Here is a 13,225-nt window from a genome sequence, read left to right on the forward strand (position 1 = left end):
ATATAAGTGTTAAATTGAGTGGCAACACATCACGTGCAATTGAAACATCACTTCCATCAGCTGTTGAAAGGCGAATGATTCTGTGTAGTAATAAAACATGAAATTTCCATTTGGGATGATACTTCGCTTTGAAAATGTATACACTACATGGCTTAATGCATAGCGTATTCTGTAAGTGCAGTGTATAGTGCGTCATTTAGGACACAGCTATACTGGACCCCCTAGACAGGGCTAAATGTCCTGTTTGGTTATAAATACTGAGCCTCTCTCTGTGGGGTGGCTACTTTTGTGATGGAGTAAGTTGACCCGTTTCAATGTTGCCGACACCACAGAGCCCTAGTTTCAACTGACATACTGTACAGGAGACACTTATGTTTAGTGCTCTGCTGTATGTTGGAACAAAATGGTTGTGTAACCGCCCTTAGCTGGATAGAGACCCAATTCCAGATGTGAAAACAACCAACCCTTGTTAGAGAAAGTGCCAGTGTCACTCAAGACCTCCAAAAACAGCCTGAGGGCGCTCCACTGGTGTGAGATAAACACAATGACATAAAGAGAGATCTAAACATTGCTCCATACTTGAGGGATACTTCACTAAGAAAAGACAGGTTGCTTAAAACAAGTAGAAAAGCTTGTATTCCAATTTGACATTCACCACCCAACTCTTTTAACAGGAAAAAAAGACACTTCAATCCACAGAAGTGTTGGACGTTTCAGGCTATTTATGGGCTGATGGGAAACTTTATAAATGGCCTTATTTTAGAGACAGTCTATAGACAGTCCAGGGCCTGTGAGTTAATCACTGGAAAACAGGTCATTAGATCACAGGACCACATGGTCAGAAAAACTATGCCATACATTAGCAAAGGTATCAGATGGCATTTATCATTTTCACACTCCCCTTAATCCTGGGTTTACATCTTTTTTAACCCTGGGTTAAAGCCACTCTAAACCATGGGTTAATCTATTCACACTTGTAATTTTGAAAGACGGCTTTTGAGCCTGGGTTATTAAGTAATTAATTAGGCTGCCAAATGTATAGTGACACAATGTGGTGCTAGAATGTTATGGCTACTTGTTTCGCAACAGACAACCAATCAAAAACGAAAGCACGTGTGCCTCATTAAAAATCTATGTCGCAGGGACAAATTTTATGGTGCTTTTTTGTCATTTTTGAGCTTGACAGACTTAGTCCCTGTTCACTTGCATTAACCCTTTAAGCTCTGAAGGTGTTTTTAAAGATGTCCCGTTTCAGTGGCATACTCAAAATTAAAGGTTTATAACTAGACAAAAAAAAAAAAAAAAAAAAAAAAAAAAAAAAGGAGGGTCAAGTGTTTGGTATCATTGTAAAGAAAACTTTTCACATTTTTTAATGATCAGAATCAGAATCAGCTTTATTGCCAAGTATGCTTACACATATAAGGAATTTGTCTTGGTAACAGGAGCTTCCAGTGTACAACAAAACAAAAACAGCAGCAAGACACAGATAATAATAATAAAAAATAAAAAAATAATTATACACATACCTACACACACACACACACACACACACACACAGGTAGTGCAAATCTAATACAATCTGTTATGTACAGTGCAAATACAAATCTGTTATGTACAGTGCAAACTTTATTTTTATTTTATTTTTTTCTCTCAGAGGAATGAAATGGCAGAAGACGTTGGATATGTTGGATAAATATAAGAAAGACTAAACTGTGTATTGCACATAGTTATTGCTCAATGGGGCAATTTAACTGTTCATGAGATGGATAGCCTGAGGAAAAAACTGTTCCTGTGCCTGACGGTTCTGGTGCTCAGAGCTCTGAAGCGTCGGTCAGAAGGCAACAGTTCAAAAAGGTAGTGGGCAGGGTGAGTGGGGTCTAGAGTGATTTTTCCAGCCTTTTTCCTCACTCTGGAAGTGCATAGTTCCTGGTGGCGGGGGGGGGGGCAACCAATAATCCTCTCAGCAGTCCGAACTGTCCTTTGTAGCCTTCTGATGTCTGATTTTGTAGCTGAACCAAACCAGACAGTTATTGAAGTGCAGAGGACAGACTCAATGACTGCTGAGTAAAACTGTATCAGCAGCACCTGTGGCAGGTTGAATTTCCTCAGCTGGTGAAGGAAGTACAACCTCTGCTGGGCCTTTTTCACAGTGGAGTCAATGTGGGTCTCCCACTTCAGGTCCTGTGAAATGGTAGTGCCCAGGAACCTGAATGACTCCACTGCTGCCACAGTGCTGTTTAGAATGGTGGGGGGGGGGGGTCACTGTTGGGGTGTTTCTCCTAAAGTCCACAATGATCTCCACCGTTTTGAGCGTGTTCAGCTCAAGGTTGTTTTGACTGCACCAGACAGCCAGCTGTTCAACCTCCCTTTTGTATGCAAACTCATCATCATTTCGGATGAGGCCAATGACAGTGGTGTCGTCTGCAAACTTCAGGAGCTTGACAGAGGGGTCCTTGGCGATGCAGTCATTGGTGTAGAGTTTCCCCTGTCTCACAAGCTGCTGCCTGTCCGTCAGAAAGCTGGTAATCCACTGACAGATAGACATGGGAACAGAGAGTTGGTGTAATTTATTCTGGAGTATAGCTGGGATGATGGTGTTGAAAGCTGAACTGAAGTCCACAAAAAGGATCCTTGCATATGTCCCTGATCTGTCCAGATGTTGCAGGATATGATGCAATCCTATGCTGACTGCATCATCCACAGACCTGTTTGCTCGATAAGCAAATTGAAGGGGATCTAGAAAGGGTCCAGTGATGTTCTTCAGGTGGGCCAACACCAGTCTCTCAAATTATTTCATGACCACAGACGTCAGGGCGACAGGTCTGTAGTCATTAAGTCCTGTGATTTTGGGTTTCTTTGGGACTGGAATAATGATTAAGCATTTGAAGCAGCATGGGAATTCACACTGCTCCAGTGATCTATTGAAGATCTGTGTGAAGATGGGGGCCAGCTGGTTAGCACAGGATCGAAGACACGCTGGTGAGACGCCATCTGGTCCTGAAGGCTTCCTCGTCTTTTGTTTCCGAAAGACGTGGCTCACATCATCTTCACAGATCTTAAGTGCAGGTTGAGTAGCAGGAGGGGAAGGAGGGGGGGTTGCAGTAGGTGTTGGTGTTTGTGTGAAGTGAAGGTCAGAGTGGGTGTGGGGTGTGAGATTGGGCCTTTCAAATCTGCAGTAGAACACATTCAGGTCGTCAGCCAGTTGTTGGTTCCCTACAGGGTTGGGGGTAGGAGTCCTGTAATAGTTGTTTCATGCCACTCCACACTGATGCAGGGTTGTTAGCTGCAAACTAGTTTTTCAGCTTCTCAGAGTATCTTCTTTTAGCCACTCTGATTTCCCTATTCAGTGTGTTCCTGGCCTGATTGTACAAGACTTTATCCCCACCCCTGTAAGCATCTTCTTTGGTCTGACGAAGCTGCCTGAGCTCTGCTGTAAACCACGGTTTGTCATTGTTGAATTTTAAATAAGTCCTAGTAGGAATGCACATATCCTCACAGAAACTGATATATTATGTAACAGTATCTGTGAGCTTATCCAGGTCTGTGGCTGCAGCCTCAAAAACACTTCAATCCGTGCAATCGAAGCAGGCTTGTAGTTCCCGCTCTGCTTCATTGGTTCATCTCTTTATAGTCCTTACTACTGGCTTGGTTGGAAGAAGATGAACCAGACAGTGATCGGAGAGTTCCAAAGCTGCTCTAGGGACAGAGCGATATGCATCCTTTACTGTTTTATAAAAATGATCTAGTATGTTCCTGTCTCTGGTGGGGCATGTGATGTGCTGTTTGTATTTGGGCAGTTCACGTGTGAGATTTGCTGTTAAAATCCCCAAGAATAATAATAACCGAGTCCGGGTATTGTTGTTCCATGTCTGTGATTTGATCAGTCAGCTGTTGCAGCGCTGCGTTCAAACACGTGTTTGGTGCGATATACACTCACCAGAATAAACGAGGAAAACTCCCACGGCGATTAGAAAGGCTTACAGTTAATAAAGAGCGCTTCCAAATTAGGACAGAACATAGTATCTAATGATGTAGATTATGATAAATTCTGAGACTCTTATCGTAAAAAATAAGAATCACACACACACAAAAAAAACTTTTTTTCTCTCTTTTTTTCCTGAATTGACATTATATATCTCTAGGTGTAAATAAGGTGGCTCTGAAAAGCTACTGTTACCTGTAACAAATTTTTTTGGGGTTAATACGACAAAGCAATCAAAAGTTATAGCTAGGGCTGGGACTATTCACAGAAATACGGCGACTTGCATAACATGCGTCGGCGCGTCGCAATGGAGTAATTAAAATGGCAGCGCCCGGTTTAAGTATGGATTCCCCCGAAGAACAAGCTGCAGCTAAAAAAATCTAAATCATGGGAGTATTGTAGCCAGAGACCCAACAATGTGGTGCTGTGTAAGAAATGGCTTATCACAGCAGTTTAACCACCATGAATGAACACTTGAAGCGAAAGCATCCCAGAGCGCTTTGTCAAAACGGCAGCACCGTAAGTACTGTTTACTTATTGTCCCCACCCAAGCATGACATATTAGTATTACAACACGTGTTTCTGATAGTAGTAGTCACTTTAAATTTATTTTCTAAATGTTTCCTCATCGCCCCCATGTTAAAAGTAATTTCTGCACCGCTGCTAACGTAGGGTGACCATACGTCCTCTTTTTCCCAGACATGTCCTCTTTTTCGGACCTTAAAGCGTCCAGCCTGGATTTCTAAATTTGCAAAGATGTCCGGGATTCGGCTTTAGTTGCATTATGATGTGCATCTGGTTTAATACTTCATTGTGTGTGCGTGCATATTTGCATTGCTTTAACCCCTCGTTGTAAGTCCCGCCTTCTCGCACACAATTGGTCAATTATAAGAGGCTTGCAGCAACTATTGGCCAAATTCCTGCCTGTCAATCTCTGCGCGAACGTGCAAAGCGCTGTTGTGTTCGGCATCAAACAGCTGCTTGTCCCACTGGCATTTTGTCACAGTTTAAGCAACACCTATGGCCTCAATACGATTGGATGCTTATCAGGAACCTCTCAGGTTACAGATTTACACCTATAAATGTATACAAGTAGTGGTAAAGGAATTAATCTCTCTCTCTCTTTCTGCTCTACTTTCCTCTGTGGCCACATTCTCTTCATTAGTAACAAGAATACTCTCTGCAATAAACAATTTGAACAAAGAAGACTCTCACAGTCAGATTCATTTTCCTCAGTGTACCAACATGAATCACAAATAAAGAATAGGCACAAAGTCAGTGGCCCATGTCATCAGGAAAGGTACTTAAACTCACTGAGCAATGTTATCAGTTTGACCTGTCCTGGGATTCACACTCTTGGCATTCAGTTTTAGCGAGTACTCAAGTGTCAACAAACACGATAAGCCTACGAGTGAACAGTCACACTCATCAAGCTTTTATTGCACCCTCTGCAAGCTTAAGTGTATTGTGTAACTTCTACTACATTCACAAAAGAATGAGTGTTGACAGAGGCATCGTATTTTCAGCTCTCACCTTGAGGGCATCCCTCTCCCAAAGCCCCCAACCTTTTAACTTGTGTCCACGTCTTAAATAAGTTAGTGATGAATAGCACTGCTTTCGAGTAAACTGCAAAGTAGGTGTTTGTGGATGAAATGTAAGCCAAGAATCAAAATCAAATCAAATTAAATCAAACCTTTAGTGTTAACACTTAAAAGGCAGGTCTATAGGTGTGCTCTACTAAATATATACACTCAGTTGCTGTTTGAGAGCTATGTGCATGTATGAATCGAAGACGTGCGGAAAGCAGGTCCAGGGCATTAACTAGGGCTTGGGACCAAAATGCCACTGAAAGTGAAAAAATGCCCCAGATATTTAAAATGTGGGGGCAATGTCCCAGAGTGAAAAATAATCTGTTTTGTGTTATATTTCATATAGTTCTTTGCTAGGCTCTAGTTATGGGTTTAGTGCCTCTGCAGAAACCATAGTGATCCGTATTTGTCAGATACTGTATTTATAATTACTGCCTTTTTGGCATGTTTTTTAAAACAGTTATATATATATAAAATAATATAATATAATATATAATATATTTTATATAATATATATATTTATATATAATAAAAAAAAACATATTTGGTACAAATAAAGCATTTGGTTCATGTTCAGCATTTTGTGAAAACACTGAACATGAAGAAAACAAACTCCTATATGTAAAACAGTGACTGCATTTAAATATACCTCAACAGTAGACAGTAGATAGATCATCTTCCATAAAGACCAGCCAATTATTTAAAATGTATTCTAGCTGATTTTTACAGCTACTTTTGTATTGATTGATGAAATGTATTTCAATTAACTGATTCAATCGAAGTATTTGACATAAATGGACCACATCTTGTGTGTTTTTATATAGTAAAGATAAACATATGCCCACACAAATGAAAAATCTATTTCAGGGAGTGAATATTGCCGCTTAATAAAAACTTTATTTCTGACACTGGTGGAAAGGTATTGTACTGTAAGCCTAGCAACATATGGAGAGTGAATCAAGCCTACATTCAGGCCAGCAAATGCAGCTAATACATAAACCTGAACACCAAGAGATTGTGCCGCTGGGGCTGAGCATGACTGGTACTTTTGAGGTGAGGACCTGCCCCAACAGGCCTGTAGGATTTAACTCTGCAGCATTTCCTGATTGAAAGCAATGGCTTTGAATGAGTGGATCAATAAATAGGCCCTTTCCCACTCCAGGGACTAAAGCGCGTTTTAGGTCCTTTTCCCCGGGACTAGTACTTTTTGTTGTTTTTGTACCTGAGGAACTACAGTTCCTTGTAGCCGTTTTAAGGGACATTTTTAGCTCCTACTTTGGGGTAGGTACTTTTGGGGGCATAGAGGGATTGTGGGACGTGCTGCAGCCTGAGATTGGTCAAAAACCTGTGATGCACAAAGCACTGAGTAACGTGACGAGTCGGCAGCTGTTACAAACTTGTAGCTGCTCGTCTGCTACTCAGAGGATTGCGCTAATTTTACAATTCCCTTAACAGAACTAACATAAAACCACCAAAGTATCCAAACAGGATCACCCGTTTCACATATTTGTGTGTGGTGCGTGTGTTTAAGGGGTGAGCAGAGCTGCCGCATGACTTCAACAAGACAGGCAGTTTGAGCTTTCATTGCATCTGTACTTTTTGTACTATGTGACTACAAAAATAAAATGTGATTTCTGGATTATAACATCTAATTTTTCATGGGATGACGGATATAAATAAGATGTTTATCGAGAGTGGGTACACTAAACCATCATGAAATCTAGTTAACATGAGGGAAGTATTGCGTGCCAGTTACTGTGTGGTTAACTTGCATCAAGACGTCTTTTAAGTCAATGAGTATTTCAGTACAGTAATTTATGTCGAGTCACAAAGACATTTATTGTAAAAGATTGTGTTGATAAACAGTTTTATAGTGCATTTCCAACATGTTGTCTGCTGTGTTCAGTGTGTGCTGCGTTGTAGGCTGACCACCTCGTCTCTCCTTTCACCGAGTCTTCGAGACACAGCATCACTAGCACGGCTCACACGCCCAGTGTAAACTGTAACCTGAAGACACAGGTTGCGTCTGAATGCGGGAAAATGCTACCTTTGGAAGCAGGATGAAATAAGCTGCTTTTTAGGATGTTTTCACATTTGTCTCGAAACCATGTGCGTTTTCTCCCTTAGTGCGGTTCATTTAGGCATATGAACACGGCAATCTGACTTCGATCCGACCAAAACAATCGGTCTGAGACCACCTAGACGAGGTGCAAAAGACCAATTGCAAACGAACCCTGGAGCTGTTCGCTTTGGGTGAGAATTCAACCAGATCCATTTTTTCCATGGCTTCACTCTGCTGTTTGGGTGTATTTGTGTCTGTGCGCGCCCACACGCAAGAGCGACAGTTTGCTTACATGTGACTTTTGACACAGTTTTGGTCTGTTTTGAAATGTTGCCTTGTGAAAGCGAACCGAACCAAGAGAATCAAGATAGTAACAATTTTAGCCCGTTTTTCATTCATCCAAAAACGCTGTCGTTTAAACCATTAACTGATTAGGTTGCAAGGCAGCTGCTTACGCTTTCTAATGCAGCCAAAGCTTGTGTAAAACAGCCCTAACAAAAGTCTAGCTCTGATCCTGGTGTCCTCCATCTGTGTTGTTGATTTTGTTGTTGCTATTGAATCGTGCGTGCAAAAACATCGAGAAAAATGGTCGATATCAGATGACATCACTACGAGGGTTACTTTTGTGAGTGTGAATGCAAAAGGGGAAAGGTCTCTTTGGTTGTCCCGTTCCAAGAGTTCTCATCTAGAAAGTTACTAATGGAAAAGTACCGGGACTCTAGGTGGGAAAGGGGCTAAAACTTAAAAGACTTGGAAGGATCATAAACTCAGGATGGTGCAATATGTAGTGGGTGACATCAAATGACTTAAAAAACAAAAACAAAATAGTAGTAAAGAACAATGAAGAAAAGTAAACAAAGAGCATTATAAAAAGAGCATGATGTGATATCCACACAGAATGGTGATAGTCACTGCACTCGCGATTCATGAATGCCCTGCATTGTGACAGTGAACATGTATTAAGTCATAGTGTGAATGGAATGAAAGCTTTGTCTGCTCTTCCACTGCTTTTCCTTACTTTGCTAGCTTTCTCTGTCAGGGACTCCAGAGTTCTGAGACTTGTAGCTCTCCTGGGATTTTCCAAACCTGTGCCAGGAGAGGAACAAGCTTTGATATGAGAAAGGAAAGGAAACACATTAGCTCTGTTCCCAAACCTAGTGTACCGCCTGCTGCCTACATGGTCAGCTGCCTTCTAACACGGCATCTTAGAAGTCATAGAACTCAGATCAGTAAGTCTTGAAACGAGTAATTTTTTATTCTCAACTATACATCGATTAGTTGGGGAAACAGAAGATCGAGGATGTTGTTGCTCGCTTTATTCAAATTTTGAAAGGAGTCATGATGAGTGAATGGAGAACCGAGCAAAGTTCTCCAATATTAGAAGAGTGAGTGCACATATGAAACCAAATATGATCCACATATGAACCAAAAATACCATCTGCTCAATTCCAGGTCAGTTCTTTATAAACACTGAAAGTAAGTAGTTTGTATCTGAGGCAAGTAAATTTATAAAGATGAAATACATTCGTCAAGATAAATTAATACTTTACAAAATGCATTTGAATGTTTGAGGATAAAAACTCATTTGTATTCTTCAAAACTGCATACAAACAAAATGATATGTCCAACATTCAAGAAAATATGTACGTACTAAATAATTAATAAATTAAGTACTATATACTGTGGATGATTTTTAGCCATTAATTAACCCCCAGTAGTGGGAGTAAACCTGAATAATGGATGGAATTTTAGGTATATCTTGTATCTGTGTCATGACTAAAACCTGACAGTTCTTGTCCAGTTACAGCAAGTCAGTCACATGAGAATCATTTAGCATTCTTAGAGCATGATAAGATTAAAAACTAAAGCTGTCATCAAAAACTAATTCTGCAGACTCACACATGACGATACTATGCCATTTAACTTCTCTGAATAGACTTTTCTGAATAGAAGCACTGTATTATCTGCCTAGAGAACCAAAGCAGTTTACTCTTGCAGAAATAATCAGTCCGACCCCTGAGTGAGGGAGTGAATCTCACCCAAATTGCAACTGAAATAGTGGTGAAAATGCAGTACTGCACGAAGATAAAGAGCTACTGGTGACAGATAAATTAAACTGCATTTGTGTGAATGATTTTCTAAGGGACACTTAAGGACACAACTGCACATTTACATTAAATAAACGAAAGCAGAAAATCCAAAAATTATACAGAAAGGTTTTGATGACAAGGACCCCCAAATATGACGATCCCCTTGCAATGGATTCCCTTGCTATAATATTAAAAGGCAGCTATATATTTACATGTATAAAGACCCATTAATAGTGTGAGAGCAAATTAGTAAGTGTAATATTATTAACAAAACATTGTGTTTGCAAAATTAAATAATTGGCTTTTATATTGCCATTATACTAAATCCAAAAATTATTAAAATATTGCTTGGAAAATATTTACTTTGTATTCAGTTGACAGCATATCTTATTTTAACCCACTACTAGGAGTAACGTTGCATGTATAAATGTTAAAAAAAAAAAAAATTTATATGCAGTCTTTAGAAAGCATAATGAAACAGTAATGTATTTTTTGTGCACATTTTTTTCCCCCAAAATTTTTCACGGACCAAGCGAGGTTTAAATGAGTATGCATTACATAATGATTTTAACGTGGCAGTGGCATATAATCAGTATTGCTCCAAAACTTGTAGAGAAATCCATTAAATTTTTTCGATCTACTCACTAGAGAACTCGTTTGCTTGTCTTCATTTTGCAGACTTATCAAGTGGTTGGTTCTTCTTCTTACCTGTAATGGGTGGAGGGCAGTCCAGCTCAAAGGAGCATTGAGCCATACTGGGGTAAAATAACTTGTCAATTAGCGCCTCCTATTGTAAAGGCGTAAATGTGTTAATGGCAAATATGCGCCACGCTTTCTATGGGAAAGGGCCATTTGTCGGTGATTCGCCTCTCATAATGGCAAAGGCCTTAAAATTATGGAAATGATGATGTGCTTTCACCATTTATGCATGTGTTTTGAGTGTTGAATTGATGTGACTGGCCCAACAAAAGGTTCGACCTTGGCACACAATTTTTCGAACATACGTATCCCTTGACATCTGAAAGTGTTTAACCCCCAGCTGGTCATTAACGTGGGTCCTCACAATTTGCCAGAACAGTTTTGAGCACGGGTGGCTCCCAGGTATATGGAGGCTGGCAGTGTGTGGGCATCACCAGCCTGATCTCGCATAAAATTCAGCAAGTGCGTGCCGATTTTACTTTAGCTGAAATTTGAAGACACTGCCTCCAGAGGCTAAAGCGGTAAGTGTTTCAGAGCATATAAACAAGTGTGACATCCATTTATATCCAGGAGAGGTCGCCAGAAGCCAGTTTTCAGCTGAACAGTGTGCAAAACTGTGAAGAGAATTTTCTTTTTAATTTAATCTACCCCCCAACCAAAACCCAAATCTAACCATAGCCATTAGTAGAGACAAAATGCAATGTTAGGGATAAAAATACAACCTCCTTATCATGCTTGTGATTGTTTACACAAATGTAATCACTTCCTTGTTTGAATGGGGATTGAACTGTGGTCTCCCATGCAACTGACACAACGTGCTAACAGTCGTGCGACAAGGGAAAGTAATTGTTGTTAAGCTGTTCCAAATATGTCCGATGGGAGGTAGGTCGGCATCGAGTCGGCATACTGTTGCCGATCCTAGGGTACCGGAACTTTCGAAAACAGCATGTCAACTTCCCGTGTGATCATGTTGGCATCACAGCCTTTTAAGCCCTCATTATATCAGATCTTACGCTTATTCATTTAATAAAACAAGGTACAATTGCTCCAATCTTGGAAATAAAACTCTCCCCGAAACAGAGTTCATTTTGCTGCTCCCTCAAGATAATGCGCATGACGTAGTGGATGGAAACGCACAACGATTCGTATTTCTTTTTGTCAAATTTTTAGAAATGCACTTAAATTTGAAACATTTCTATGGAAACCCAGCTAGTGGAAGCAGTCAAGCTAACAAAAAAGTTTATGGATAATAACACAGCAAATACACCCTTCTCCAATCACTGTGTGTAACAGTAATTTCTAAATAATCCAGGAAGTCCAAAACAGCCTTCTCTTTAGCAACTGGTTTAAAAAGACCATATTATGCTAATTTACAAGTTCATAATTTTATTTTGGGGGTCTACTAGAATAGGTTTACATGCTTTAATGTTCAAAAAACAAATTTCTCATACTGTACATTTCTTTCCACTGCTCTTCATATGCTCTGATTTACCTCCCGTCTCTTTAAAACCCCCTTTCCAAAAAGCCCAGTCTGCTCTGATTGGTCAGCTGGCCTAGTCTGTTGTGATTGGTCAACTGTGAAGAGCATGTGTCACCCCTTACCATAACAGAGTTTCAGCTCCCGAGTCTTCCTGAGCAGCTGTAAACACTACTGTAACTATGGTAACAGTGGCGTCAGTTTTTGCCATACCAGCTCTAGCCGGAGTCCAATAATGAAAGTTTGGAAGAACATGCTGATCGACCCAAACCACCTTCGCAAGCAGGATGTTTCACAGTGGTATGTTTTAATTTAGTAGTTTTCTTACAGTACACTGTTGATTACTGTGAACCTAACAAAGCTTCAAGTAAAAGACAAGTAGCGCATCTAAGTTAGTCATCTTTTGCTGGAATGGGTGTAGCTTTTCGCCCGATATATGAACGGAGAACAGAGGCTTACTCCCGGTTGGACATTACCGAGTGTATTAGAGTTAGTGAGCAAGTTAGCCATAGACTACCGTGGATAGTGGCCGTAACATTACAGCTCGTAATTATATAAGACTCTTGAGATCGACCATTTTGTTACACAGTTTTAGGTAAAAGCCATCCCACAGCTGAATAGTAAACCCTTACCAAAACAATAACATTGCATAGCAAGTTACCCGAGCACTACTGTGGATTGCAGATGTAAAATTACTGTTTGTAAAAATAAATCCATCTCCACACTTGATCACTATTCATGATAGTAAGAATGACAAACAATCTGCATAATTTTACACAATTGTAGGTAAGCGGGCCCGCAGCTGGTTAGCAAAACTACTTCAACACAATAATATTAGCTAGCAGGTTAGCAGAGGCCTAAAGCTGTGCACTGGGTGTACAACATAAAACTCAGCATTTGAACTCTCGGTAGTAGATACATCCACAAATAAATCATACATACTTACAGGTTGTGATCCTGAAGCGCCAGATTGTCCCAACAAAGTGGGAACTGCACCATCTTTCAGGGGTAACGTCTTGAAAATCCGGCATTGTTTGGGGTTGTATTGCTGAGGAATAGTGGTAAAAATACATTTTAACCACTGATACTTCAATTTGTCTGCCTTTAGAAGTCCAAACAAAGAGGTTTTGTTTTCGCAGTGAAGAAAACAGTGTCTTCTCGACATGGCGACAACACTAACTCAACTCATCCCGGCCTCAGCTATAACTACGTTTGTTTGAGGGCGGGTCAACGTAGCCCTTAGGTGGGCATTATGCAAATGTGTTACGTAGTGACTTAGATACTTTACGGAAGAAATGGCTGGACTACAAACAAGCCGTTTCGTGT

The 13,225-nt window shown here is 40.3% G+C and overlaps 2 protein-coding genes across 5 annotated transcripts in view; one reads left to right on the plus strand and one right to left on the minus strand.

Moving 5' to 3' along the window:
• Positions 1-13,225, plus strand: part of LOC127442139 (uncharacterized) — a 439,805-nt gene that overhangs the window by 347,999 nt on the left and 78,581 nt on the right. The gene's annotated exons all lie outside the window — the stretch shown is intronic.
• The window catches only part of nrbp2a (nuclear receptor binding protein 2a), a 46,664-nt gene that overhangs the window by 18,966 nt on the left and 14,473 nt on the right, over positions 1-13,225 (minus strand). For 2 of the 4 annotated variants that reach the window (XR_007897444.1, XM_051699959.1), the window contains exon 3: positions 12,846-12,947. The exons of 1 other annotated variant lie outside the window; for it this stretch is intronic. Coding sequence is in view for 1 of the 3 variants with exons in the window: in XM_051699959.1 (XP_051555919.1) it covers positions 12,846-12,947 (102 nt within the window). In the remaining 2 variants the exon portion in view is untranslated. Of the gene's footprint in view, positions 1-12,841; positions 12,948-13,225 lie in introns of those variants that run through there. One more of the 4 variants, XM_051699961.1, reaches the window with a different exon arrangement.

The sequence above is a fragment of the Myxocyprinus asiaticus genome, chromosome 6 (assembly GCF_019703515.2).
Source record: "Myxocyprinus asiaticus isolate MX2 ecotype Aquarium Trade chromosome 6, UBuf_Myxa_2, whole genome shotgun sequence".
NCBI classification, from domain to species: domain Eukaryota; kingdom Metazoa; phylum Chordata; class Actinopteri; order Cypriniformes; family Catostomidae; genus Myxocyprinus; species Myxocyprinus asiaticus.